This window comes from Aspergillus sclerotioniger (assembly GCF_003184525.1).
Source record: "Aspergillus sclerotioniger CBS 115572 chromosome Unknown BO94scaffold_12, whole genome shotgun sequence".
Classification (NCBI taxonomy): Eukaryota; Fungi; Ascomycota; class Eurotiomycetes; order Eurotiales; family Aspergillaceae; genus Aspergillus; species Aspergillus sclerotioniger.
The window spans coordinates 868,804-891,412 of record NW_020291002.1 but is presented as its reverse complement, the minus strand read 5'-3'; the positions used below and the strand labels follow the sequence as shown (position 1 = coordinate 891,412).

General features: G+C 52.1%; 9 protein-coding genes and 2 non-coding genes across 11 annotated transcripts; 4 read left to right on the top strand and 7 right to left on the bottom strand.

The window, feature by feature from the left end:
• Positions 1-217: 217 nt before the first annotated feature.
• Positions 218-1,195, bottom strand: BO94DRAFT_565644 (glycoside hydrolase family 11 protein; the record flags this gene model as incomplete). Its single annotated transcript, XM_025614504.1, has 2 exons — positions 218-878; positions 930-1,195. The coding sequence occupies 2 exons, from the start codon at positions 1,193-1,195 to the stop codon at positions 425-427; spliced, it is 720 nt and encodes a 239-aa protein (XP_025468203.1). The 3' UTR covers positions 218-424.
• A 1,296-nt stretch (positions 1,196-2,491) lies between these two features.
• On the bottom strand, positions 2,492-3,770 carry BO94DRAFT_574847 (zinc-dependent alcohol dehydrogenase). The gene is made up of 4 exons (XM_025615042.1): positions 3,463-3,770; positions 3,295-3,394; positions 3,055-3,238; positions 2,492-3,001 (listed from the first exon to the last, which is right to left on the bottom strand). Exons 1-4 carry the CDS (start codon positions 3,746-3,748, stop codon positions 2,525-2,527), a joined length of 1,047 nt encoding a protein of 348 aa, XP_025468202.1. The 5' UTR covers positions 3,749-3,770; the 3' UTR covers positions 2,492-2,524.
• A 257-nt stretch (positions 3,771-4,027) lies between these two features.
• BO94DRAFT_t150 lies at positions 4,028-4,099 on the bottom strand. Its single transcript has one exon. It is a non-coding gene; the product is annotated as a tRNA-Glu (tRNA).
• Positions 4,100-6,678: 2,579 nt separating this feature from the next.
• Positions 6,679-7,248, top strand: BO94DRAFT_422061 (LysM peptidoglycan-binding domain-containing protein; the record flags this gene model as incomplete). The annotated part of the gene is made up of 1 exon (XM_025607409.1): positions 6,679-7,248. A coding segment is annotated over one exon (570 nt), but the record flags the coding sequence as incomplete, so codon positions are not given.
• Positions 7,249-8,197: 949 nt separating this feature from the next.
• Positions 8,198-9,493, bottom strand: BO94DRAFT_574845 (ankyrin repeat domain-containing protein; the record flags this gene model as incomplete). The annotated part of the gene is made up of 2 exons (XM_025615041.1): positions 8,198-8,988; positions 9,136-9,493. 2 exons carry the CDS (start codon positions 9,491-9,493, stop codon positions 8,198-8,200), a joined length of 1,149 nt encoding a protein of 382 aa, XP_025468200.1.
• Positions 9,494-9,822: 329 nt separating this feature from the next.
• BO94DRAFT_53148 (cytochrome P450) lies at positions 9,823-11,776 on the bottom strand. Its single transcript, XM_025610905.1, has one exon. It carries the CDS (start codon positions 11,479-11,481, stop codon positions 10,027-10,029), a length of 1,455 nt encoding a protein of 484 aa, XP_025468199.1. The 5' UTR covers positions 11,482-11,776; the 3' UTR covers positions 9,823-10,026.
• A 200-nt stretch (positions 11,777-11,976) lies between these two features.
• BO94DRAFT_534735 (CRAL-TRIO domain-containing protein) lies at positions 11,977-13,905 on the top strand. The gene is made up of 5 exons (XM_025611615.1): positions 11,977-12,018; positions 12,093-12,859; positions 12,904-12,945; positions 12,991-13,090; positions 13,136-13,905. The coding sequence occupies exons 2-5, from the start codon at positions 12,146-12,148 to the stop codon at positions 13,657-13,659; spliced, it is 1,380 nt and encodes a 459-aa protein (XP_025468198.1). The 5' UTR covers positions 11,977-12,018; positions 12,093-12,145; the 3' UTR covers positions 13,660-13,905.
• On the top strand, positions 13,699-13,772 carry BO94DRAFT_t151. Its single transcript has one exon. It is a non-coding gene; the product is annotated as a tRNA-Val (tRNA).
• Positions 13,906-14,627: 722 nt separating the features above from the next.
• On the top strand, positions 14,628-16,269 carry BO94DRAFT_534733 (FAD-dependent oxidoreductase). The gene is made up of 2 exons (XM_025611614.1): positions 14,628-14,953; positions 15,003-16,269. The coding sequence occupies exons 1-2, from the start codon at positions 14,641-14,643 to the stop codon at positions 16,178-16,180; spliced, it is 1,491 nt and encodes a 496-aa protein (XP_025468197.1). The 5' UTR covers positions 14,628-14,640; the 3' UTR covers positions 16,181-16,269.
• Positions 16,270-16,314: 45 nt separating this feature from the next.
• BO94DRAFT_534732 (alpha-hydroxy acid oxidase) lies at positions 16,315-17,944 on the bottom strand. The gene is made up of 3 exons (XM_025611613.1): positions 17,791-17,944; positions 16,775-17,697; positions 16,315-16,641 (listed from the first exon to the last, which is right to left on the bottom strand). The coding sequence occupies exons 1-3, from the start codon at positions 17,870-17,872 to the stop codon at positions 16,489-16,491; spliced, it is 1,158 nt and encodes a 385-aa protein (XP_025468196.1). The 5' UTR covers positions 17,873-17,944; the 3' UTR covers positions 16,315-16,488.
• A 1,771-nt stretch (positions 17,945-19,715) lies between these two features.
• On the bottom strand, positions 19,716-22,202 carry BO94DRAFT_556222 (putative C6 finger domain protein; the record flags this gene model as incomplete). The annotated part of the gene is made up of 9 exons (XM_025613849.1): positions 19,716-19,795; positions 19,843-20,399; positions 20,443-20,708; positions 20,755-20,805; positions 20,851-20,889; positions 20,936-21,473; positions 21,528-21,717; positions 21,778-22,022; positions 22,114-22,202. The coding sequence occupies 9 exons, from the start codon at positions 22,200-22,202 to the stop codon at positions 19,716-19,718; spliced, it is 2,055 nt and encodes a 684-aa protein (XP_025468195.1).
• Positions 22,203-22,609: the final 407 nt, after the last annotated feature.

The window sequence follows — 22,609 nt, the reverse complement described above, 5'->3', positions numbered from 1 at the left end:
CCAAGCTCGGGCTAGGCTATTTTCAGCTGTACCAACTATCCTAGGAGCAAATCACATCCTCGACCATCTAACTCTAACATCAGGATGAGTCCACTTAAAATTGTTCCAGCATACGATAACACAACGCTCTTGTTCGGTGTACAATTGCCCCTTCAATTTACGTCTCTTCGGGGGGTGTATATTCCCGAAGTATAATATTTTTACTCGACGTGAAGCCCCTCGGTGACCGACCTTGTCACTAATGATTTCTCAACGCTACGGCACAGAGATGAGAATAGTGAGTAATATTCGGGGAATATTGCTTGATGAAAGGATATCGTGATTTGGTCAAGCCAACGCGAGGATCAGTGTGAATTGGATTGATACAAGAAGTGAAACCCATCGGGACTAATTATATACAGAAAAACACAATCGAGCGAACTGCTTAGCAGTCCTCCTCCTCCTCGGCCTGAACCAGGGTGTGGGTAGCCGAGGAAGAGGTCTCGACGGTGATGGTAGCAGACCCGCTGCTCTCGTAACCCTCGGTGGCAACGATCATGTAGTTGGGGGTACCGAGCTCCAGACCCAGCTTCTCCCAGGCGTCGAAGTGGTTCTGGGTGGTGACGGTACCGCCAATGCGGCCAGACTCGCGGACGGACCAGTACTGCTTGAAGGTGGCGGTGCCCTCGACCGAGGCGGCGTTCTCGCGGGTGGTCTGGTAGATCTTGTAGGTGCCGTCGTCGCTCTCGACGGTGCCGAGCTCGGTCAGGCCCGAGGAGGGGTTGTAGTCGCCGTACTTCTCGACAATGTAGAATTCGACCAGAGGGGAGGTGGTCCAGCCGTAAACGGACAGGTAGGCGTTGGCGTTGGTCTCCCAAGTTCCGCTGTAGGTGACGGTCCTGATGAGATGGTTAGTATCGTTTGGTCAATGAGGGGGGAAGGTATCGTACTGAGCGTCAGCAGGGTTCCAGCCCTTGCCGGCAACAAAGTCACCGCAGTTGGTCCAGTCGACGGTGTATTCACCGGCGTTGCCGTTGGTGTAGGTCACATCGCCGCCACCATCGGTCCAGAAGGAGTAGAAGTAACCGTCGCTGGTGCCCTCGGCGGAGGAGGTGAGGCTGCGCTTGGCCATGTCCAGGTAGGCCCGGCTACCGGGGGCGGCGAGGGCGCTGGAGGCAGCCGACAGGGCGAGAAGGAGGGAAGAGAAGGCAACCATGGTGACGGTGGTGATGAAGGGGAGGTGGATGAAGTTGGAAAGAAAAAGAGTGTGGTGTGGTTTGCAGGGAAGAAGGGTTCTGCGACCCTCCTTATATGAGCGGAGCAGCCAGTTTCCTGGTACGATGCTCCATGCGACCCGATCGAGCGCAAGCCAGGTGCTCCATATTGCGACACTGATCGGTCTGTCGTTGATTAAACTGGCGCCGTGGGCCCCTGAGATTGTTCCTGGACAATCTTAGACGGCCGTGCTGTTTCACATTGAATGTGGGCACCCACTTTTTTCTCCGGCGGACCGACCCAGTAACCCTACCATCGGCCACTCACCAGCGCCCATCCAGCCATGACTGCGTGATGAATGGTGCCTGATGAGAAGGTGGACTCGGCCGTTTTCCCCAGCAAGATGACCCGCCGATATTGCCGGCATCCCTGGTTTTGCTCTCGGACACCGATGCCTCCACCAGCGCCACTAGTGGACTTTTTTTTTAGCAACTGCTTGTCCTTAGCGCCCGGACTTCCTCACAGACAGCTTGATGAACCAATGGTGCCCCTGGATGAATGTCTTTATTAATCTCAAGGACGGAAGTAGCTGCACGGTTGACCTAGCCGAGGCAGGGTGGGCAGCCCGGAAGTCTCATTATTCAAAACTGAAGCCAGCGCTTTTGTGTGTTTGAATATCGTATTCTTATTTGATGATTCCTAATAGCAGGTCTGGAAGATGCCATGCCAGAGGCTATTTCAGAGTCCTCCGGTGATGTGGCTCTGTCGCATCAATCGGGCGTATACACGTTGACGATAAGTCCGAACTTTCTCGGCTGTCACTCCACAGGCTAGCTTCTGAATGAAATCAAGTATATCCGGATGCTCCGGCAGGAGTACTCCGGCCAGTTAGCGTGTCAATCCCAACATACCCCTTGAAGACATACATCCTTTCTTCAATGCTATCATACGATATGTGCCAGCAGTCCATGGAGTCTTTCAGACACCTTCTAAGTCAGCATTCTTCTTTCAGTATAACTCACGATGAAGAATAAGCTGCAGTCTTCCCAGTCTCCAGCGAGCCGGAACATTAACTTTGGATATAATACTAGTTCTGGGAGCTTTTGAGATAGTGATCATTGTGTCTCAGTCATAATATCGACCATTATTACTCAAGGCCCGACAGCAACCGGTCGACCCATGTTTATTTAAAGCATCTGCTGCTCTATCACGTCGGTCGACGCCAGAGCCCCACATTTAATATAAGGAAGCCAGGTTCCGAACTCATTATTCACGAGGTTGATAATTGGGTCATCTTCAGCATATTTACGACTTCCCACAGCTAGGTGCTTCAATCTATCACGATAACATTTTTGCCAGTCGATTTCCCAGCCAGGTATTCTTGCCTCATTTCCTCCGCTTGCTCCAACATCCACTCTTTGACTTGCACATGCAGTTTATTCTCGTGGAACAACTGAATAAACGCCTCCGCGTCGGCCGTATCCGCGATCAAAGACCCCACCAGCTTGATGTCTTTGTAAATGGTGGTATGGTATGACATGGTTATCCCCTTTTCAGGCTGACCCAGGAGAACCATAGTCCCGTGCTTCCGAGTGAGAGCTGCTGCCAACTCAAAGGCAGATGGATGATCAGTAGCCAACACTGTTGCATCGAGACCTGGATAGTCACCAGAAACAGCATTGTTGATCTTCTCTTGAGACTTCTCTACTGGGTCAGTCGCCAGGATGAGCACATCAGGTTTATGCTCATAAGTTGCAACTGCATCCAAAGCTGACTGCTTGATGTCGATTGCGGCTACCTCGTAGCCCTGTCATATTCAATTAAAATAATTCATATAAAAGCTAGGAGAGGTATTCTTACCATGCATTTAGCAACTTGGGTCCCAATATGGCCCAGTCCACCGATTCCGACAATGCGAATCGAACCCCCTTTAGGCACATTCGCTCGCACAATCCCTCCATAAATGCTGATTCCGGCACACATCAAAGGAGCCGCCACCTTGAAGTCCATGTCGTCCGGTAGCTTTACCATGAAGCGAGCATCACTGCAGTAGATGTTAAAGTGGAACACTCATGGAGGATGATGAAACTTGTCACACACGCGACCATATATTCCGCCCATGCCCCATCTGCAGTGATACCCTTCATATTCGGAGCATCGCAATAGATCGGAAGGCCTGCTTTGCAGTCCGGACATTTGCCTAAAGAAGGCAGCAACCATTTTTAGATCACCGCTGCTGCACATTCCCTCTGTTCATCCTGTACTTACCACAAACACTATCAAAATTGATACAACCAACCCGATCCCCTACCTCAAAGCCTTCCACATCGGTACCGATTTCCTCAACAATCCCAGCAGGTTCGTGTGACCCTATAAATGGCAACTTTGTACCAAACTCCTTATGCAAAGCCATCAAATCCGTATGACAGAAGCCAGCGGCCTTGATGCGCACTAACACCTGGTACGGCTTTGGTTGAGGGACAGGCACGTCGGAGACATGGTATGGCTTGTTGTACTGTTGGATGTGGATGGCTTTCATTGTTTTTGGCGCCATTGCGACTATTGAAAAATAATTCGATTATACAATCGTGTTTTCTGGATATGCGAGACCTGATGGTTCAAATATTGACATCATCGGATCCCACGTGGACTCCTCCAAATTGGAGCAAGCCATGGCACTGGTGAATATTTGAAGTAGTCAACATACGGAACTCTAGATTGTACCCCTGGGATCCCAGAAACAACGTATCGCTAATTAATTGAGAATGGGGATAAACATCAGCATTCATCGCCACAGCGACCGATCGTAGCAAGCAAAAAAAGAGAAATTGAGCTCCGATAGGGGGAATCGAACCCCCGGCTGCCGTGTGAGAGACGGCGATGTTAGCCACTACACCATATCGGATCTTGTTGAAAGATCACTATTTATTATGTTACATAAAGGTAAATTAAACATTCTCTTACCATTGCCATGTTCGAGCTCCAAGTACTAGTACTCCGCACGGAGTAGATATTACCTTTATTGGCGACAATCCCACCCTTTAATAGCAAATTGTTCTTCCCCAAGATTGTAACGACCTTAGTACATTATAATAGGGAATACCTTATAATAATACACAGACTGCAATGCGCACACAAGCAGGCTGCCCATGGTACTTGGTTCCATCGAGCTTCTCTCGACCAATCAGAGTTGCTCTGCTCAGTTTCTCCTTGATTAGGACTAGCGGCAGCGGAGCTCCTGGAAGCTTCTTGGCGCAGCGACTGAGCTTCTCACCTCGATAACACTTTCACTCCGATGGAGCCTTGCTCGAATTGTTCTTGCTGGTATACCCCTGGATTCTTTGCGGTAGGCAGGCGGAGTCCACGCAGACTATTTCTACGCAGCTATGCAGCTAGTCCAGTCAACGACGCGAGTCGGTCAGGAGCTCGGTCATTTTATTTGCCTCGCATTAAGCTAGGCCACTGCGTGGACTAAGAATAGTACGTTCAAAATATGCCTGTTGCAGGGTGTGTACGTACGCTGCTCCTCTGATGCAGACCAGTCAATCAATTAAGATACTCGGCAGGTCGGGTAATATTTCATGCCTTCAGCACGGCAATTCGGTTTCCGCAGAGCTGACTAGCCCATACAGTTCAGCTGGGACTGGAAATAGATGCACGGTTTGATACTCGTCACAATGTTTGCCATATCGACCCTGCATGAGTACGAGGGCATAACTATCATACTCGCAGTTCTGCAACCAACTTCGACTGCATTTGTCCTCTTCACTTGTGGCTACCATGGATGAGGAGTCGGATTAGCGGAATTAGAACGCCAGGCCAAAGAGGGGAAGAATACAGTGGGCTCAAGGTACGGTCAGCATAGCACTTGTATTAGTGGTTGCAGCCTCATCTCATCCGCAAGGTACTCTGCATCTTTGTTGATTCTTACGGATATACGTCGATACGTCCTAGCGGATGCTTGGCTTACGCCGAGCATCGGGTTTAGGCAGACGAATCGGAGAAATCCACGTCTGCCACAGCAGCTGCAAAAAACTGCAAAATGTTACAGACCATTGTGCAGTATGCATTGATGCCACCTGAGTTATCCTGCAAGGGTTATGGTGGGTGTTGCAGTATAATCTGGGCAGGCTGAAAAGAAGCGTATATCCGGATTACAAGCAAACAAACCCCGCAGCACATTACGCTGCTCGTTCCGGGGTAGCTTATGACAGACGTCTCAGGCATCTTTGTCAATCGGTCCGGGGAAGTGCTTACAAAAGACCCATGCAAGGCCGGTCACGGAGCATGACGGTGGAGCTCTCGCAAACCCGCCCCAAATCGGGTAATCCGAAGATCTGCAAGACAACCTCAGGCCTCAACACAAGACCCAAGGATGGATGCAGGAACAAGGGAAACAGCTGCCCAGAACCGTTCCTGTTGATCCATGCCACTCCAAGGGAAAGTTGAAGAACCACAACCCATCTTTAGAGCTTGGCAAGCCGATCCACGACTCAAGCTCATGCCCCCGGTTTACTTGGCCATATGGACCAGGATCTGTCGCTAAACAACCTTATTTGCAGGTCTTGGGCATACTTCTTAAGGAATGAACAAGACAGATTCATTGACTGCAAGACAAGTGATACAATACAGATACCATGCGCCACCAACCAATTCTCCTGTCTGGTCCTGGTTAGACCGAGAGCTAGTCTCATGAGTCCGCTTCTCTCTCCGCATGACTACTACCAACCAACATATATTGCAATGAGATTACTATCAGAAGGCCTGAGAATACCAAATGACCTCGAGCCATGTTCCGTGCGCTGCCGCTGCTCCGTGACCAGGTCTCTGCTCCCCACTAACGGCATCATCCGTAGCGTCCGCGATGGAGGTTAAAGACACGCGTCGGGGATATTGGCCGCATCCGCCAATGGAAATCAACGAACCGAATGATGCAGTCGGTCATCTCACCCGTTTGAGGATTCGATATGCAATCCCCTGTTCGCGGGCCCAGTTGGGGAACCATGTGGGGATCTGGAAACAATATCTACAGCGACATTCATCAATCATATGATGAATACTAGCGCAGTTGGTGGAATTGACCGTTGAACTCATCCACTAATCGAGCCGTCGGCTCCTGCAAGCTGATAACTTCATACGAAGAGGTATCGGTGCTGTATAGCGACATGGAACGCCGAGATTAAGCCGCTTGATGGACTCATCTCACATGTAAAATCGCGCATAGAGAAGCCTTCTTTTCCAGCGCTGCAGCCCCAGTCCTGAACTCTGGGCTATATAAGGAGGGCATTCCTGCACCCTATGATTGAATCCAACAGCGACATTCATTCTCCTCAGCTCCAGTCATTCCAAACCTCTCCTTTCTCTCTCTCCCTCTTTCCATTCTCTTGGGCATATCCAACAGTCAAAATGAAGTCATTCAGCAACCCGCTTTGGACTCTTCTGTTTATCCCGCTGGCCATTGCAGCATCCTGCAACACCACCGCCCTGAATACAACCAGCTACTATTACGAAATTACCGTCGACGGCACAACCGTCTTCGACGTCGCTCGCGAAACCAACCGCGGCGTCTGTGACATCGGCCGCCAAAACCTCATGGCGGACGTAACCATCGTTCCCAATGTGGGCGAGTCATTCATCATCCCTGCCGAGGTCTGCGAGCCCGACAACACCTCCTGTCTCCTCCCAGGCACCAACGCCACACGCACCTGCATCTACGGTGGTCCTCGTCTCTACTACACCGTCCGGGGCGACACCTACGAGGTGATTGCCCGTCGATTGAACATCACCGTCGAATCGCTAATGCACGTGGACGGACCTTCCAACGAAACACTCGTCAACCCCATCTCCCCCACCGCAGAGCTCAACGTCGGTCAATTCATCAAAGTACCCCAGTGCGATCCCAGCCAGTGCATCATCCAACCATACCGCTTCACCTGGGGCGTGTACAAGGACCTCGCGGATAAATACGACACCACCGTCGGGCAGATCATGATGCTGAGCCCGACATACAATTACAGCAGTCTGGCGTTCTCCGCGGAGGGCGAATTCCCTCCGATCAACCTCCCGATTAACTGCACTGCGTTGTCCAACAACCTCACCACCATTGATTAGTTCCCTTGCTCGGACTATGGGTCATTGCTGGGACTTTCTTCTGTCTTCTGTAACATCCTACATGCTGCTGTGCTATCCTTATTGTGTATGTACCCTATGCTTGCCTTGACAAGAAAAAAAAAAAAAAACTGTCACTGCAACAGCTCCAGCCACCCGGACCGACGTCAAACATGTATCTAGTTTCATCGTCCACATAGCATAGCATTACTTCTACATCCATTGCTTGTACATAGCATAAGATCACACGTAATACCATCCTACTCAGTCCAATCCAGCCCCTTTCACTAGTTATATACTCCAATGATTCTGTCTTGACCTTCTTCTTCTTCTTCTCCCATAACTGAATCCCCTACACCATGACCACCATCTCCACACCATCCCTAGAATGATCAATATATACCCGCCTCCCAATCCATCAAGTTCATAATCCACAATGATCTAAATCATTCTCCTTCTGTATTTAAATCCCTTTGGGGTAGGAAGTGTGCTCTGGCACGCAAGATAAACACAGTTACAGATAAATTGTCATATCATTGATGAATCAGCGTAAGTCACACAACCAAGGACAGATGACAGAGACAGAGACAGATAGAGTCGATCGGTGGGCAGATATCTGACTGTCTGAGTCTCGCAGAGTTATTGGATGTAGGTTTGCTTTGTAGACAGGGTGGGTTGGTGTGTTATGTTGTTTGGTGGTTATCACCTTTGCAGCTGTTTTCATAGCCGGGGGGATATCTCTTTTGGTCTAGGTGGAAGGAAGCTCCTGATATTAGGTCGACGGTGAAGATTATCTTGGAAAAGAACGTGTCTAGTTGGAGAAGATGAGATTGATTAGGAAGATTGAAATGCTAACAATAATCATCTAACTATTACCTGTTGTGTGCTATCATAACTACCGTGCTTCCCAAGCAGGAGGCAACTCCTCTGGGACATAAGTCTCATCCGGTTCCATATACAGGTAGGGTTTCACATCCGAGAGGGAATGTTGGCAGAAGGCAACTCTCACTGCTTTATGACGGGTCTGCATGGCGTACCAGATCGGGGTTCGTCCATTTGCGTCAGGGGCTGTGAGGTCTGCGCCGGCGGCGAGAAGAACCTCGGCTATACCTGCGTGGCCAGCTTCCCCCGCATGCGACAGAGCGGTTCGAGTGCCGTTCCTGATATGATCGGGGTTCGCGCCCTTGGCGAGGAAATAATTGGTCATGCTTTCCTGGCCCCAGCGCGCGGCCTCAAACATGGCGTCTGCAACCTGACGCTCCAGCTCAGGGTGGTTCTTCACCAGCATATATACGATGGCGTGGTGGCCGCGCCATGCGGCACATACCAGGATCGGACTATCCCATCGTTGAACTTCGATCATTGGGTCGGCGCCGTGATCGAGCAATAGGCGGACTAGTTTCTTGTCTCCGATGCGGACTGCATTGAACAGGGCAGTTTGGGCTTCATCGCGATAGATGTGGTTGACTCGAGCGCCGCTTTGGAGCAGCAACTCAATGACTTCCTTTTTTGTTTGGGCGCATACCGCTGAACACAACGCATCTCCAAGTTGTTGCTGATATGTAGCCGAGCCCTTCAGCTTCTGCATTTGAGCGAGCAGATACTTGAAGATTTCGAGACTGTTGCACATTGCAGCACTTTCTAGTGGACCGCAACCTGTCTTACCAAGGCGGGCCGGGTCCGCGCCTCGTTCAACCAATCATTTAATCATAGGGAGATGCCACCCTGAGATGGCGAGGCTGAGGGGTGTTATACCCCCATGGAAAGATGGGTGGTCTATATCTGTTCCTAATTCTAGGAGAAACTCCACGATATGGATATGTCCACACTGACCGGCGATGGAAATCGGGTGACCTATGTCCATTTGTCGGGAAGCTTCTTCATCACGTTCATTTTCCCTGTAATATTCCACGTCGGAGATATCGCAATGGGCGTCGGTTGCAGGGGCGTAAGGGGCGGGGAGCTTGGCGCCAGTGTTGAGTGCTTTCTTGAGGGTTTCTAATTGGCCCTCGGCGGTGGCCCAATATAGCAGACGGTTGGCTCGGGTGCGGACCCCGTGTTTGTACAGACGGGGGTTGACCCACTGGTAGAGATAGTGGCTGGTGCGGGCCAGGGAGTTGAGGTCTTTTTTGCGGGACAAAAATCCTGCGATGATCAGGACCAGCTCGGGAGTGAGAAGATGGAGTGACATTCTGATTGTAGATGGATGCTGAGTACTCTGTGAATCTGTTGCAGGAATTGCAAAGGGCTCGTTGCTTGATTCCGCGGGTGGTCCGCCGTCGCGCTTCCCGCTAACGCGACGCGTTCTCCACTCATCTTGGACTCCACAAAGTTATTAACTTGGCCATTAGATCTGGACTCATAGTGAGATTATGGGCGGAAGCCTATTAGTACCTAGGGCGTGTGGTACATCAAGGCAATAGGACAATGAGCAATCGCACGATTGGATCGGCTCAGAGTACTAGTAATATATATAGCGGAACCAATTCCGAGCGGGGCGTCCGCCCCGCCCCTGGTTATGCCTCAATTGGGCCAGAAACCAGGTGAACGACTCCATACTCGTGTGTTTCAAGAAGGTATGAGCTTGAATTGGAATTTATCATGTTTGACTTGATGTCGAAATTGCTTGATGGCAAGATGGAAGCTATGCTGTGGCTAGGAAAGAGGAAGAAGACGAAGGAGCGAGAGGATCAGGTGATCCCACAATCAGCTTTGAAAGACGTCCTACCGATTATCCGTCCAACAAATCTCAATGGCATGCCCCTGAACCTCTCCGTTGAAGCAGCCACTGACCACAATCTTTTCCTCACAGGCCACAGATCCCTCCAAAACCTTCGACTTGACCGTCGCAGCGACCGCTTCAAACAGCTCACACAGCGCCAGATTTCTGCCGATACATGATCGCGATCCTAGGCCAAACGGAAAGAAACACTGGTCGCGTCTCTCATCCGCCATCTCTAGCCACCGCTCCGGTCTGAATGTGAAGGGTTCAGGAAACGCCTCTGGGTCGTGATGCATCACATATATCGCAGCTCCAACGGAGACTCCTTCGGGGAGGTGCACTCCATCTACGTGACACCCAACTTTGGCAACAGTTCTGGTGAGGGGAGCCGGGTTGGTCATGGCGAGACGAAGGCCTTCGTTGACCACGGCCTTCAAGTACGGAAGGCTTTGCAGGTCAGCTGTGTCCGATTCGCGTAGCTCTTGGTGGACTCTGTCGCGAATGCTAGGCTGACGCACAAGGTGGAACAAGATGGTAGCCAGTGTCTGACCAGTCGAGCTCGTCCCTGCAAACAGCGATCCTCCACATATCCCGATGATCTCTTCCTCTGTCGCTCCAGCGGCAGATAGACGGCCGTGGTAGGTGGATGCCATATTTGCTTTGTCTCCGACGACCGACTCGACGAATGCTCCGACGCGACGCACCGATGCGCCCCGAGCAGGATCCAAAAGGGAAGTATGGACCAACAAGGCTTTGGAGAACAACCACGGCGGGAGCATGGAATAGTATCCAAACGCTGCAATGGCCTGCAGCCAGGGACTTTCTGAGAACTTCCGTGGCTGTGAGCGACCGGACGAATCCTCGTCCAGCGCTCCATACGACCTGTCAAACATGTAGCCCGTCATTACGTCCATCGACAGCCGCAGCGCCAAATCTAAGATATCGACACGACTCGACGTGCTTGAAACGGACTTGACGCGACTCCTTTCGCCATTCAACCGAGCGATAAATCTCTCAACATAACGCTGGACATTTTGTCCCTCCTGCGCTGCTCGTATCCTAGCAGGCGCAAATAACGGCAGTACAGCTTTGGCTCGCACATCACGGTAGGCTTTGTCGATGGCGGAAAAGATAGTGGGCCGGCCGTTGACGTCGAAGTTGCGATACCGGCCGTCTTTCACGAAGCCCCCGTCGGCCACATAAATGGTCGCCAAGGCCTTTGGGTCGGAAATGGAAACCAAACTCGGGGCAATGCGCAGGACTCGAGTTTTGTATTGGCGATGGTAGTGCGCAAGGATCTGGGGTTCGATCCCAAGAAAAACGATCGCCCACTGGGGAATGGAGGAGATGCAAAAGATCCAGGGCCCAGGGAGGTGGGATAATGGATGGAGAGTAAGACGGTAGACCGCCACCGTGAATAGGAGGATGCACAAGAGGGTCAAGGCTTCGAACAGCATCCTGATGACGACACTTCACATGACCACCATAGATAGTCGGGTAGTCTCAGTATTCTGCGATTTCCCTTTGTGTCATCGATCATGTTTCAGGCGTTGATCGCAAGCCTGCCGATCGTGTTACATACGTCGAGCGGTGAGGTGCATTCCTGACTAAGTTCTTCAACCTACATCAGCATTGGTCCCTCCCGACCCATTTCCATCACCAAGCTTTGGGATCATGACCAGCGAAGAAATGAGGTGAAACTTGACGTGGGAAATGATAAGGTACGGCCGGCCCATGGACCAGATCCTCAAAGTCGAGATTAACGCAGTCAGTCTCGTGAAAGTGGATGCATCCAATTCAAACATGTTTGGCTGCCACCAATAGCCAACAGCGCATTCCATCGCCGCAGTGCCTGGAAAAGGGAGCTGGATGCTCATCAAACACGCACCACTGAGAAATGGGAACGTTCCCCGCAGTCCGAGCGGACAATCCGCGTCGATCCTTGGGCGAACCACGGGCCGGCCAGCAAACCCCTGAACCCATCGAGATCCGAGGTTGGTCGATCCCAAAGAGTGGAAGTTTCATATGCAACTGGCTCGGCTAAGACGAAGCTACATAAGCATGGCAGTTTGCCCTCAGATGCACTCCTGACAGACTTACACACTTCATCTATTCATCATCATGGCTACCACAACCGGATTCATCGGCAACCTGACTCAGGATCAGGAAGCCAAACTGCGGCAGCTTTGGTCTATTGTTTTGACCTTGCTAGACGTTAAGTCCCTTCAGAATGGCGATGCTCCAGCGCAACTCGAGCGCCAAAGCACGTCGCTCTCCCGTGCCGACACCGTCGTCTCCGCGAATGGTCAGACGGCCTTTACGGAGGATTTGTCCCGGGTGCTTCAGAAGAACGGCATGAGCAGCGCCGACATCAAGTCTGTTCGAGAGACCTTGAGCAGCAGCTCGACTGACGACCTCCGCTCTGGCCTGCTGTACATCGCCAAGCATGACTCCCCTGATGTCCTCCTCCTTCGCTTCCTACGCGCTCGCAAGTGGGATGTCGGCAAGGGCTTTGGGATGATGTTGAGGGCGATGGTGTGGCGCAAGAACCAGCATGTCGACGACAAGGTGATTGCCAACCCGGAGCTGGACGCATTGGTCACATCCCAGAATACAGTGGATACTGCTGCAGCCAAAGAGTGCAAGGACTTTCTGGACCAGATGCGCATGGGCAAGTGCTACATGCATGGGACCGACCGGCACGGCCGGCCTGTCCTGGTGGTGCGAGTAAAGTTCCATCAGCCCTCGAAGCAGAGCGAGGCGGTGATCAACCGGTTTATCCTACATACGATTGAGACGGCCCGGTTGTTGCTGGCGCCCCCGACAGAGACAGTGGTATGTCATACCCTTCATTACTCTTGACTCAGGCTGATCAACAGACCATCATCTTTGACATGACGGGCTTTGGCCTTTCCAACATGGTATGTGTGTCCTGCAATTGCATCTACGCCACTAACGCCGAGCAGGAATACGCGCCCGTGAAATTCATCATTGAGTGTTTCCAGGAGAACTACCCCGAGTCGCTCGGGAACATGCTCATTCACAATTCACCTTGGGTCTTCTCCGGTATGTCTATCCCCCACTTCGTCTATACTAGTCTAACTTCAACAGGCATCTGGAAGATCATCAAGGGCTGGATGGATCCGGTGATTGTGTCCAAGGTCAACTTCACCAGCAAGGTGTCGGATCTGGAAAAGTTCATCGCACCGGAGCAGATCCCGAAGGAGCTCAAGGGCAAGGAGGACTGGGCGTATGAGTACATAGAGCCGGTGGCGGGCGAGAACGACCTGATGGCAGACACGGAGACCCGCGATCGCATCTTCGCGGAGCGACTGAAGATTGGCGAGGACCTGCTGCTCCGGACATCGGAGTGGGTGGCTGCCAGCCAGCAGAACGACGGAGCAGCCGCGGCGACGGCCAAGAGCCAGCGGACGCAGACGATTGAGACGTTGCGACAGAACTACTGGCAGCTGGATCCATATGTGCGCGGGCGCACGTACCTGGACCGGGTTGGGGTCGTCAAGAAGGGGGGAAAGATTGACTTTTATCCCAGCCCGAAGGCACCGGAGATGGCGAAGAGCTTGGGGGTGGAGCATTTTGAAGGCGCACAAGTCAAGGTGGTGGACCTGCGATAGATGCATGATGGCTAATTAGCAGGAGGTATTTCATCAATTGGCCGGATGGTGTAGTTGGTTATCACGTATCGTTAACACCGATAAGGTCCTGGGATCGAGCCCCAGTCTGGTCATTGTTTTTGTTTTTGTTCATGTTTGGGTCTGGGTTTGAGTTTGGCGTTGTTTGTTTCTAAGTTTGTACTAATGCCGAACCAGCTAGTGCCGCGCACTCCTGGATTCAATTCCAACGAGTCGCTTCAATCTAATCACTTCATTTCACTTCACTTCCACTTGTTAGGATCTCTCCATGTCAGTTGTCTGCAACCTTGTATGCACCAACCTCAGATAACCTTTAGGCAGCCTTCAACATCACAAGATGTATCCATGTGCAGCTGTGCCGTGGGTCAGCCGGCTTTTGGCTGTGGAGATCCTCATTTGAGCGCCCGATCCGGGATCCCCTTTCCAGGGGTTCATTGGCACTATCGATCCTGCCAGCCACGACATCCCTCTGCTTGGCTCGGTCTCAAGGTTCGCGTTCATCCATCTGACCGGACATGTTGACCTGCATCTTTAAAGTACTACTTGTCTGTTTCTGCACCACCGATAGGACCACTGACAGTGTACAGCTCTACAAAGTACAAACATTAGCAACTAACATGAGCTCCTGGTCCGTGAGGAAGTGGATCCACGTCGATCCTTGCCGAGACTCTTCAGGCACCCCCTCGCCTGATTGGCAGAAGGAGAATAAGTCGGCACTATGGATGCTTCCAATTTCTCACGGCGAACCACCAACCGGGCATGAAGACAATCAGCTCGGCCAGCTGAGGACCTGTAAGACGGTGACTTCGGCCTGATTGGTTCGTTTCACAGCTACCATCCACTATTGGCAATCGGTATGACACCCACCGCCTGACATTCCTGCCGTCTGGCCAGACTATTTATCCTGCAGGCTGAACCTGTCCAGCTGCTTGTCTCCGCCTCCTGTTTGACTGCAGCTCAGGAATGTCGTCCATCATGAGCTTCTCGGTTATTCGCGTGCTCGCGTCGTTTCTCTTTCTCGGTCTATCGACGGCCTCGACTCTCCGTCAATGTCTTCTCACCGCGGTGCAGAATGACCCGACTCTGGTTGCCGTCGACGGAGACCTCCTCTACCAGACTCTCGCCGTCCAAGTCTACAACCTCAACTGGCCCGTCACCCCGGCGGCCGTGACCTTTCCCAAGTCCACCCAACAAGTCGCCTCGATTGTGTCCTGCGCCGCGACACTCGGCTACAAAGTCCAAGCCAAGAGCGGCGGCCACAGCTATGGCAATTACGGTACCTCCCCTCTTCCTCTTCAACTGCCACAACTAACTCCGTAAACCAGGCCTCGGCGGCACCAACGGCGCCATCAACATCAACCTCAAAAACATGAAATCCTTCTCGATGGACTACACCAACTACCAAGCCACCGTCGGCGCCGGCATGCTCAACGGCGAACTCGACGATTACCTCCACAACGCCGGCGGTCGAGCCATCTCCCACGGCACATCCCCCCAGATCGGAGTCGGCGGACACGCAACCATCGGCGGACTGGGCCCAACCGCCCGACAATACGGAATGGAACTAGACCACGTCCTCGAAGCAGAAGTAGTCCTCGCCAACGGCACCGTAGTACACACATCAGCAACCCAAAACCCAGACCTCCTCTTCGCCATCAAAGGCGCCGGCGCCAGCTTCGGCATCGTCACCGAATTCATCTTCCGCACCGAACCCGAACCCACCTCCGCAGTCCAATACACCTACACCTTCGACCTCGGAAGCACCTCTTCCCGCGCCAACCTGTTCAAAAAATGGCAATCATTCATCTCCCAACCAACCCTCACCCACAAATTCGCCAGTATCTGCACAATCCTCGAACACAGCATAGTCATCTCAGGCACCTTCTTCGGCACAAAAGCCGAATACGACGACCTCGGCCTAGCGGATCAATTCCCAGGCCAAACCAACTCCTCCGTCATCGTCTTCACCGACTGGCTAGGCCTCGCAGCCCATTGGGCCGAGCAATCCATCCTTGATCTAACAGGCGGCATCCCCGCCGACTTCTACGCCCGCTGTCTCTCATTCACTGAAAAGACCCCCATCCCATCAACCGGCGTCGACCAACTCTTCGAATACCTCGACACAGCAGACAAGGGAGCCTTGATCTGGTTCGTTATTTTCGATCTCGAAGGCGGAGCCATCAATGATGTCCCCATGGACGCAACGGGGTATGCCCACCGGGACACGCTCTTCTGGTTGCAGTCGTATGCAGTCACGCTGGGGTCGGTGTCCCAGACTACGTACGATTTTCTGGATGGTGTGAATGAGGTCATTCGGAATAATACCCCTGGTTTGGGGATTGGGGTTTATCCGGGTTATGTGGATCCGAGGTTGGAGAATGCGCGGGAGGCGTACTGGGGTGAGAATCTTCCGAGGTTGGAGAGGATTAAGGAGGTGTATGATCCGTCGGATTTGTTTCATAATCCGCAGGGAGTGTTGCCTGCTGGTGCTGGTGCTGCGTAGATTGGGGGAGGGGGGGTTGGTCGTATATACTGTTTAATTTACTACAATCTTCTATTGTATAGGCAATGTCATTATATTGAACATCTACACGTTTATAGCTTATCAATTGCTACTTACCGAGTATCGTTAAATTTCACATCTTCACGCACATGGCTCATCTATCCTATATCTTATATCTTATATCTAATCTCTCTTATATACCCAACGGCCATCTATCCCCATCCCACTCTATCCCCACTCTACCCAGCCACGATCTATACACCCCACAGAGCCACATACGTAAAAAGAAAAGAAAGAAATGAAGAAAACTATAACCTCGCCACCGTCCCATCAGGCCTTATCCTCGCCAACGCAGCAGGAGTAATATCCTTCAGAGTCCGAAACCCCGTCAACTGCATGCAGCGTTTGAATTCCTCGTAGAGGATATCCAATACGCGAGAGACTCCTTTTTCGCCGTCATACTATATGCAATCATTGATTAGCAGTCATCCACAATACCCGTGTGTATCGTCATTAAAGGAACAGAAACCAAAAAGGGATCAATTAAGCACAGCGACGAAGAAAGGAAGGGGCAAAAGAAAGGGTAAACCATACCGCCAACCCCCAAACCACCGGCCTGCCCACCCAAACCCACTCCGCGCCCAGCGCCAACGCCTTAAAAACATCCACTCCCGATCTAACCCCCCCATCGACATGAACTCGAATCTTCCCCTCCGCGGCCCTCACACACTCCGGCAAGGCATCCACCGTCGCAACAACCCCATCCAATTGTCTTCCACCATGATTACTCACCACCACGCCATCACAGCCCCATTCCCTCGCCAGTAACACATCCTCGGCCGTAAGAACGCCCTTAATCCAAATCTCCATGTTAGTTACGCTGCGCAGCCAGGGGATTTCCCTCGCCCAGGAATGCGAGTCGGAGTTTGTGGCCGTGAACCCGCTATCGTGGGATTGGGATTGGAGGGCCTCGGAAGAGACGTTGAGCATGGGCCAGGAGAGACCGGGGGGTGTGCGGAAGTTGTTTCTTGTTTCGTTGTAGCGCACACCGAGGACGGGGCTGTCGGCTGTGAGGAAGATGGCGCGACAGCCTGCTTTTTCGGCGCGGGTGAGAATGGATTGTTGGAGGGGGCGGGAACGGAGGGTGTAGAGTTGGATTGCGTAAGGTCCGCCTCTTTTCTCGGTTGGTATTGTTGGCTGTGGGGTAGAGGTTGGGGTTAACTTCGCAGCATCGACTATCTCCTCTACCGGATACGTCGCAAATGAAGACACAGCCATCGGGATGTTTCGTTTCGCTGCGGCGCGACTTGTGGCTAGTTCGCCGTCTGGGTGAGCCATGGCTTGGAGGCCGGTGGGGGAGATGCCGAGGGGGAAATCGAAGGTTTGGTTGAAAAGGGTGTGGGTTAGGGAGAGGTTGGAGACGTCGACGAGGACGCGGGGTCGGAGTCGGTATTTGTTGTAGGCGGTTGTGTTTTCGTGGACGGTGATTTGGGCGGTTGAGCCGGAGTTGTAAAATTCTGGATGTTTTATGCCATAGGTTAGTGGGGGTTGGTCTTGTGATGGTGGTGGTGGTGGTGGTGGGGGGGGATTGGGGGAGGAGGGGGGGATACCGCGTGCCATCTTGGGGAGTTTCTTCGATCCAGCGATCTTGATATCTTCGATGCTGAGCATTAGGTCTGGTGGGGGAGACATTGTGATGGTTGTGGTGTTTGGTGGGATGTTGTGCTGCCTGGATGATTGAGTGAAGAATATTCAGATCAGTTGAGAAGCTGGGGATTATGCAGTTTAACAAATGGCGGGGATGTCGTGTCGTGGTGACTTGGCCTTGCAGCTGCAGCTGAGCTGCAGGTCGCGGCGATTGGTTAATTGCGTTGTGCGCCCGCCATGGTGTCACGCTGTTGGTCGGGATTGGGCTGATGCTCCATTTGAATTGACAAATCGTGGGTGCGATAGGATTCCATGGATTGTTAATGACGATTGGTATTGGAAATATTTGCTATGGTGTTGGATTTATCTGCTATTGTGTGGAAGGAAAGTTTGCTATTCGACTGTATTCTTATCGCCGGGTTGTATGAAGGGTGAGATGTGAGTGCTTTTTTGGGATAGATAGACCAAGGAGGGGGAAAGATCAGAGTTCTTGATGACTTGCAATAGAATAGAGTGGAAGAGACTATGGTCTAATAGTATCAAGATGGACTGAAATGTTCGTGGGAATGTTTATGTGTAGATGCGCATCGTGGGTTGATAAGTGCAGAGGGATCCTGTTCGAGTGCTAAGCACTACAGGTTGGCATCAAGTGAGGTGTAGCAGTTGGATTTACAGCCCATGTAGATGAGATAGATACAGTGAGGATTTAGGCAAGGTAGACAGTGTTATGGATGAGACATGGCGAATGATACTCCAATATGAATGTAGCTGGAGATTGCCGGTAAAGGTCAACTACAAACATAACAATGAATTTTCTTATAGCTTCAAAAAGGCCATTCTCAAAAATTAGACAATTCTTCCATCTGTCAGGTGGAAAAGGCTAGCTGAGAGCTACGCAATAGCTTCAACGGAACCTGCCTGCCACCCATTTCTTTCCAGACTAACCACAGGTCGATACACTACGTATAACCAACCTCACGAGCAAGAAAAAAAGAAGACCAGGTAACCAGGAACTAATCTTTCGATCTCCCCTGGAAGAAACATCATCTTCATGCTTAGGAGCGGCCTGGTCAGCCTACATCCTACCCCGCTCCACGGTCAGGGACGCGCTAGTTGAAGATGTCAGGTCGAAAACCTCGATATCCGCTGGTAGGGGCCAGTCGGACTCGAACGCAGGTCTCCCAACACCTCGACTCTCAGGTGGAGGCTATGGGCGGTATTAAGAACTCCACTGGGCGTTCCTTAGGATCATCTTGGAGGGCCCTCGGCCGATTCGACCATCGCAGGGGTTCTTGAGTACTGGGGAAAACTGGAAGTTGGTGAAAGGGGTCCAATGTTTCTGAAATGGAGGCTGCCGTAAATAAGATGGCCGGTTGGGGGGAGGTGCCCGGATGTGGTGATGATTCCAGCGCGGATTGGTGGTGGATAATCGGTACACTCCGGCGAGGAGAGTTCCCGCCCAGGGCTTGCATGGCACCCGCGTGGTGGGCTGGCAGCCCCTGGGTGCCTGGCTGTCCCCCAACAAACAGCGCCATTGTCAGAGCACTTCAGTCGCACTCCATGCTATTGCAGCAGAGGCATCGTGGAAGCATGGAAGCATCTGGATAGGGGACATGTCGCCAAAGCCATGCTTGGCTTGAAGTGGTGCCATTGTCCTCTGGATGGACGTGGTGCTCTGCCTGCGACTTTTGTGGTGGGAGACAGCCATTCCCGCCTGTCGACCAACAGAGCAGGCGGTGGGATTCTGCCTAACAATCATCCCCTCGCAACACGATCAGCCGCTAAGATCCTATGCTCTTAAGCTCTTCCATTAGATTATCTCTATAAATGTCAGCCAGGTTCGTGTCCTGAGGCCTACGGGTATTCTATTTTGTCTACATCTCATCCGTCAGCGATTGGTGCCATTTCGCTCCGCAACAGCGTCGGCCGTCAGCTCAAAAGCCCATTCAACCGACTGCGCTATCTCTTCTGCATGCCGTCAGCTCGTGATCGGAAGATGAACAGATCTAACGCACCCCTCATCCCATCCAGCGCTTCAAACGCTATCGCATAGTTCCCTAATGCCTTGGACACCAGCCGCAGACTCTGTCGCAACTCGTCCAAGAATCCTCCCAATGACCGACCCGAAGCCGTCGACTCGTCTCCCACAGGCTCGTGCATTGCCCGCGCCTTCAAGCACAACATCAGCATCGCGTAGCTGGATTGCATGGCACAACAGGCGAACGTCGGCATCGTCCGGGGAATCTCCACCCGGGAGGTTCGCGACAGATAGGGCGGACGGGTCAACGGGATCTCGTTCATCGGATTCGGGTACGGCAGGTTGTCCAGGAGGTTGACAATGTTGAGTGCGGCGTGGAGGCAGATCTTCGAAGATGCATGGGCGGAGAACGGAAAGTCTATCGTCGAAGATTCGGACATCATGGATGACAAGAAGCTGTCGGGTGTGGATGAAGCGGATTTGGAAGCTCCAACACGACAGCACTTGGGCCCGGCCGCGACCAGGTCGCAATGGCGCTTGCGGAAGACGGGGATATCCTGGAAAGCGCAGAATCGGTGGGTTTTAATCCTCGCACTGAAGAGTCAGCCTGGATCGAGGCAGGAGAGTAGCCACCTACCTGTGTAGTTTGATCTCCGCAATGTAGTTGATCGCGTGTAGGGCGACCACATCCGGCGAGTCCTGAGTGGCAATGGGGGGCATTTTGTTCACACGACCAGACCCTCTGCACGGATGTAGCAAGCACGTTATCTGGTTGTCAAGGTCCATCATTCGCTGGGACACCCACGACGCATTAAATTGGGATTTAGTGGTCAGATCGAGGTCGTGGGCAAACGTAGTGGCTTCGAGGATTGTTTGCTGGGCTTCGATGAGAAGTTTCCATCCCTGCACGGTCAGCCAGTCCACCCCAACTATAGAGGTAAAGACTCACATCGGGGATCGGTGTGACGAAGCGAGGATCATACGGATTGATCGCGGGGGGCTATTTTATCAGTCTTCTCATCATATATCGAGAGCAGGTCCTTACCATTCCGCTGACAATTGATCCCTGGCAGACGGTCAAATACTTGACGACGTTAGCATAGTTCATCCATATCTCCAGGGATATTAACCGTAATCCACCAAGCCCTCCGACGAGCTTCAGAAAACTCATCCTCATCAACCATCTCATGCAGCGACATACTCATCGCAGCCGTCAGGGCTTGTCCCGCACGATTGCACATTTTGTTGATATTCCCTCTCTGCGCATACTCGTACACACTCAACAGTACCAATGCCAGAACCGCTTCCAGACAAATTGGCACCTTGCTGTGAAACCCAACTCGTTGGAACTGAGGTGTGCCATCAGAAAGTGCTTTCGACGGATCCGATGATGAATCGAGCAGCTCGAGGTCCGTCTCCACGGCTTCCAGCGCAGCTTGTGCAAACGAATGAGCAAGGTCTCTGCGCAGCTTGACATACTCCGTTCGCGAGGGTTGCTTCACTTCAGGATGCGGGATCAGAGCCAGGATAGCCGATATAGCAAGACCCAAGGGGCTAGAAGGTTGAAACGTCGACTTTTCAGACAAGGGACGATTATGCACCGGCACGCGTTCTGGAGGGGGCAGAATAGGATAATAGATATGGATAAAAGCATAATAGGCATCCAATCTATACAGTCAGTCAGATCAACACAACACAATTAGTGTAGCCCATGGGTCATACATATCCTTATTACTTCCATAAGTCTGCAACAGATCCGGCGGTGGCCCCGTCACTTCCGGCAAGACGGGCTGCTCATCAACATCAACCGTAAAAATGGAATCAAAGATCTGCTCCATCTCCATAACGGAATTCTCAATACTGCGCAGCCCAGCACCAGGTGCCCCCAGACTCAACAACTGGTTCATCCAGCCTACAATCATTAGCTTCCACCACAACCACCACCACACGGCAACAAAAGACAGAGACATACCATCCTCATCCTCACTCGACACGGGCCCCTCCACACTCGAAGTATATTTATTCCCCCTCAAACCCTGATATTCCTCATCCCTCACATCCGAAACCGTAGTCGGCGGCGTCGACAACCGTTTTCGTTTCCGATTCTGACAATTCCTCGGTCCTCCCCGTTTACTCGGCAAATAGCAACAAACTGTATCCTTGGCGATACAATTCGAGCATCGTTCTTGGCCATCACAGCGGACTCGTAGTGTTCGACTATGCAATTATTAATGAATTGATTAATATAAGTAATTCATTCACCAGAGTATGCAATAAAGGGGAGGAAGTAAAGAAGGACGGAAGATACCAAGACAAACAAGCCACCTTAACGGGCGGTTTACAAAACCGTCGATGACCGGGACGAGTGACGTCGAGGAATGTTTTGGGGGAGGTCATCGCATCACTCTTCACCATCGATCACTCTTCACCATCACTCAAACAGAATCGAATCCTGGCTGGACTGGGAACTGGGAATGTGTACGGTGTAGATTTATGCAAAACCCGGGGGCAGCAAATCCCGAACAAAGGCAAAGCCCGGACGATCCACCTCCGTCACTGCTTATCGAGATTCAGTGGGGGAAGATCGTATGATTCAGAGGATGGGGTGGGGGTATTGGGCCAGGGGGCTGTGAATGATTGGTGGGAGTTTGAGGACTCGGGCGATTCGGTGGATTATCTACTTGAGCAGACCCCGGACGGGCTGGACTGGCGGCGAATTCGGCGGTGGGTTGGGGTGGGTTGCAGATTGTGGGGCGAGGTTGCAGTTCCAGCTGCCATGTCGGACGGATTATTTGGATGGATGA

Excerpts from the sequence above, each read along its gene's own strand:
- BO94DRAFT_574847 (XM_025615042.1), bottom strand. The coding sequence starts at position 3,748 with ATGGCGCCAAAAACAATGAAAGCCATCCACATCCAACAGTACAACAAG. Across the intron at positions 3,395-3,462 it reads CAATTTTGATAGTGTTTGTG|GCAAATGTCCGGACTGCAAA; the intron begins GTAAGTACAGGA and ends TGCCTTCTTTAG. Across the intron at positions 3,239-3,294 it reads TGGGCGGAATATATGGTCGC|TGATGCTCGCTTCATGGTAA; the intron begins GTGTGTGACAAG and ends CATCTACTGCAG.
- BO94DRAFT_53148 (XM_025610905.1), bottom strand. The coding sequence starts at position 11,481 with ATGCTGTTCGAAGCCTTGACCCTCTTGTGCATCCTCCTATTCACGGTG.
- BO94DRAFT_534735 (XM_025611615.1), top strand. The coding sequence starts at position 12,146 with ATGGCTACCACAACCGGATTCATCGGCAACCTGACTCAGGATCAGGAA. Across the intron at positions 12,860-12,903 it reads CGCCCCCGACAGAGACAGTG|ACCATCATCTTTGACATGAC; the intron begins GTATGTCATACC and ends GCTGATCAACAG. Across the intron at positions 12,946-12,990 it reads GCTTTGGCCTTTCCAACATG|GAATACGCGCCCGTGAAATT; the intron begins GTATGTGTGTCC and ends AACGCCGAGCAG.
- BO94DRAFT_534733 (XM_025611614.1), top strand. The coding sequence starts at position 14,641 with ATGTCGTCCATCATGAGCTTCTCGGTTATTCGCGTGCTCGCGTCGTTT. Across the intron at positions 14,954-15,002 it reads CCACAGCTATGGCAATTACG|GCCTCGGCGGCACCAACGGC; the intron begins GTACCTCCCCTC and ends TCCGTAAACCAG.
- BO94DRAFT_534732 (XM_025611613.1), bottom strand. The coding sequence starts at position 17,872 with ATGTCTCCCCCACCAGACCTAATGCTCAGCATCGAAGATATCAAGATC. Across the intron at positions 17,698-17,790 it reads ACTCCCCAAGATGGCACGCG|AATTTTACAACTCCGGCTCA; the intron begins GTATCCCCCCCT and ends TAAAACATCCAG. Across the intron at positions 16,642-16,774 it reads CGGTGGTTTGGGGGTTGGCG|TATGACGGCGAAAAAGGAGT; the intron begins GTATGGTTTACC and ends GATTGCATATAG.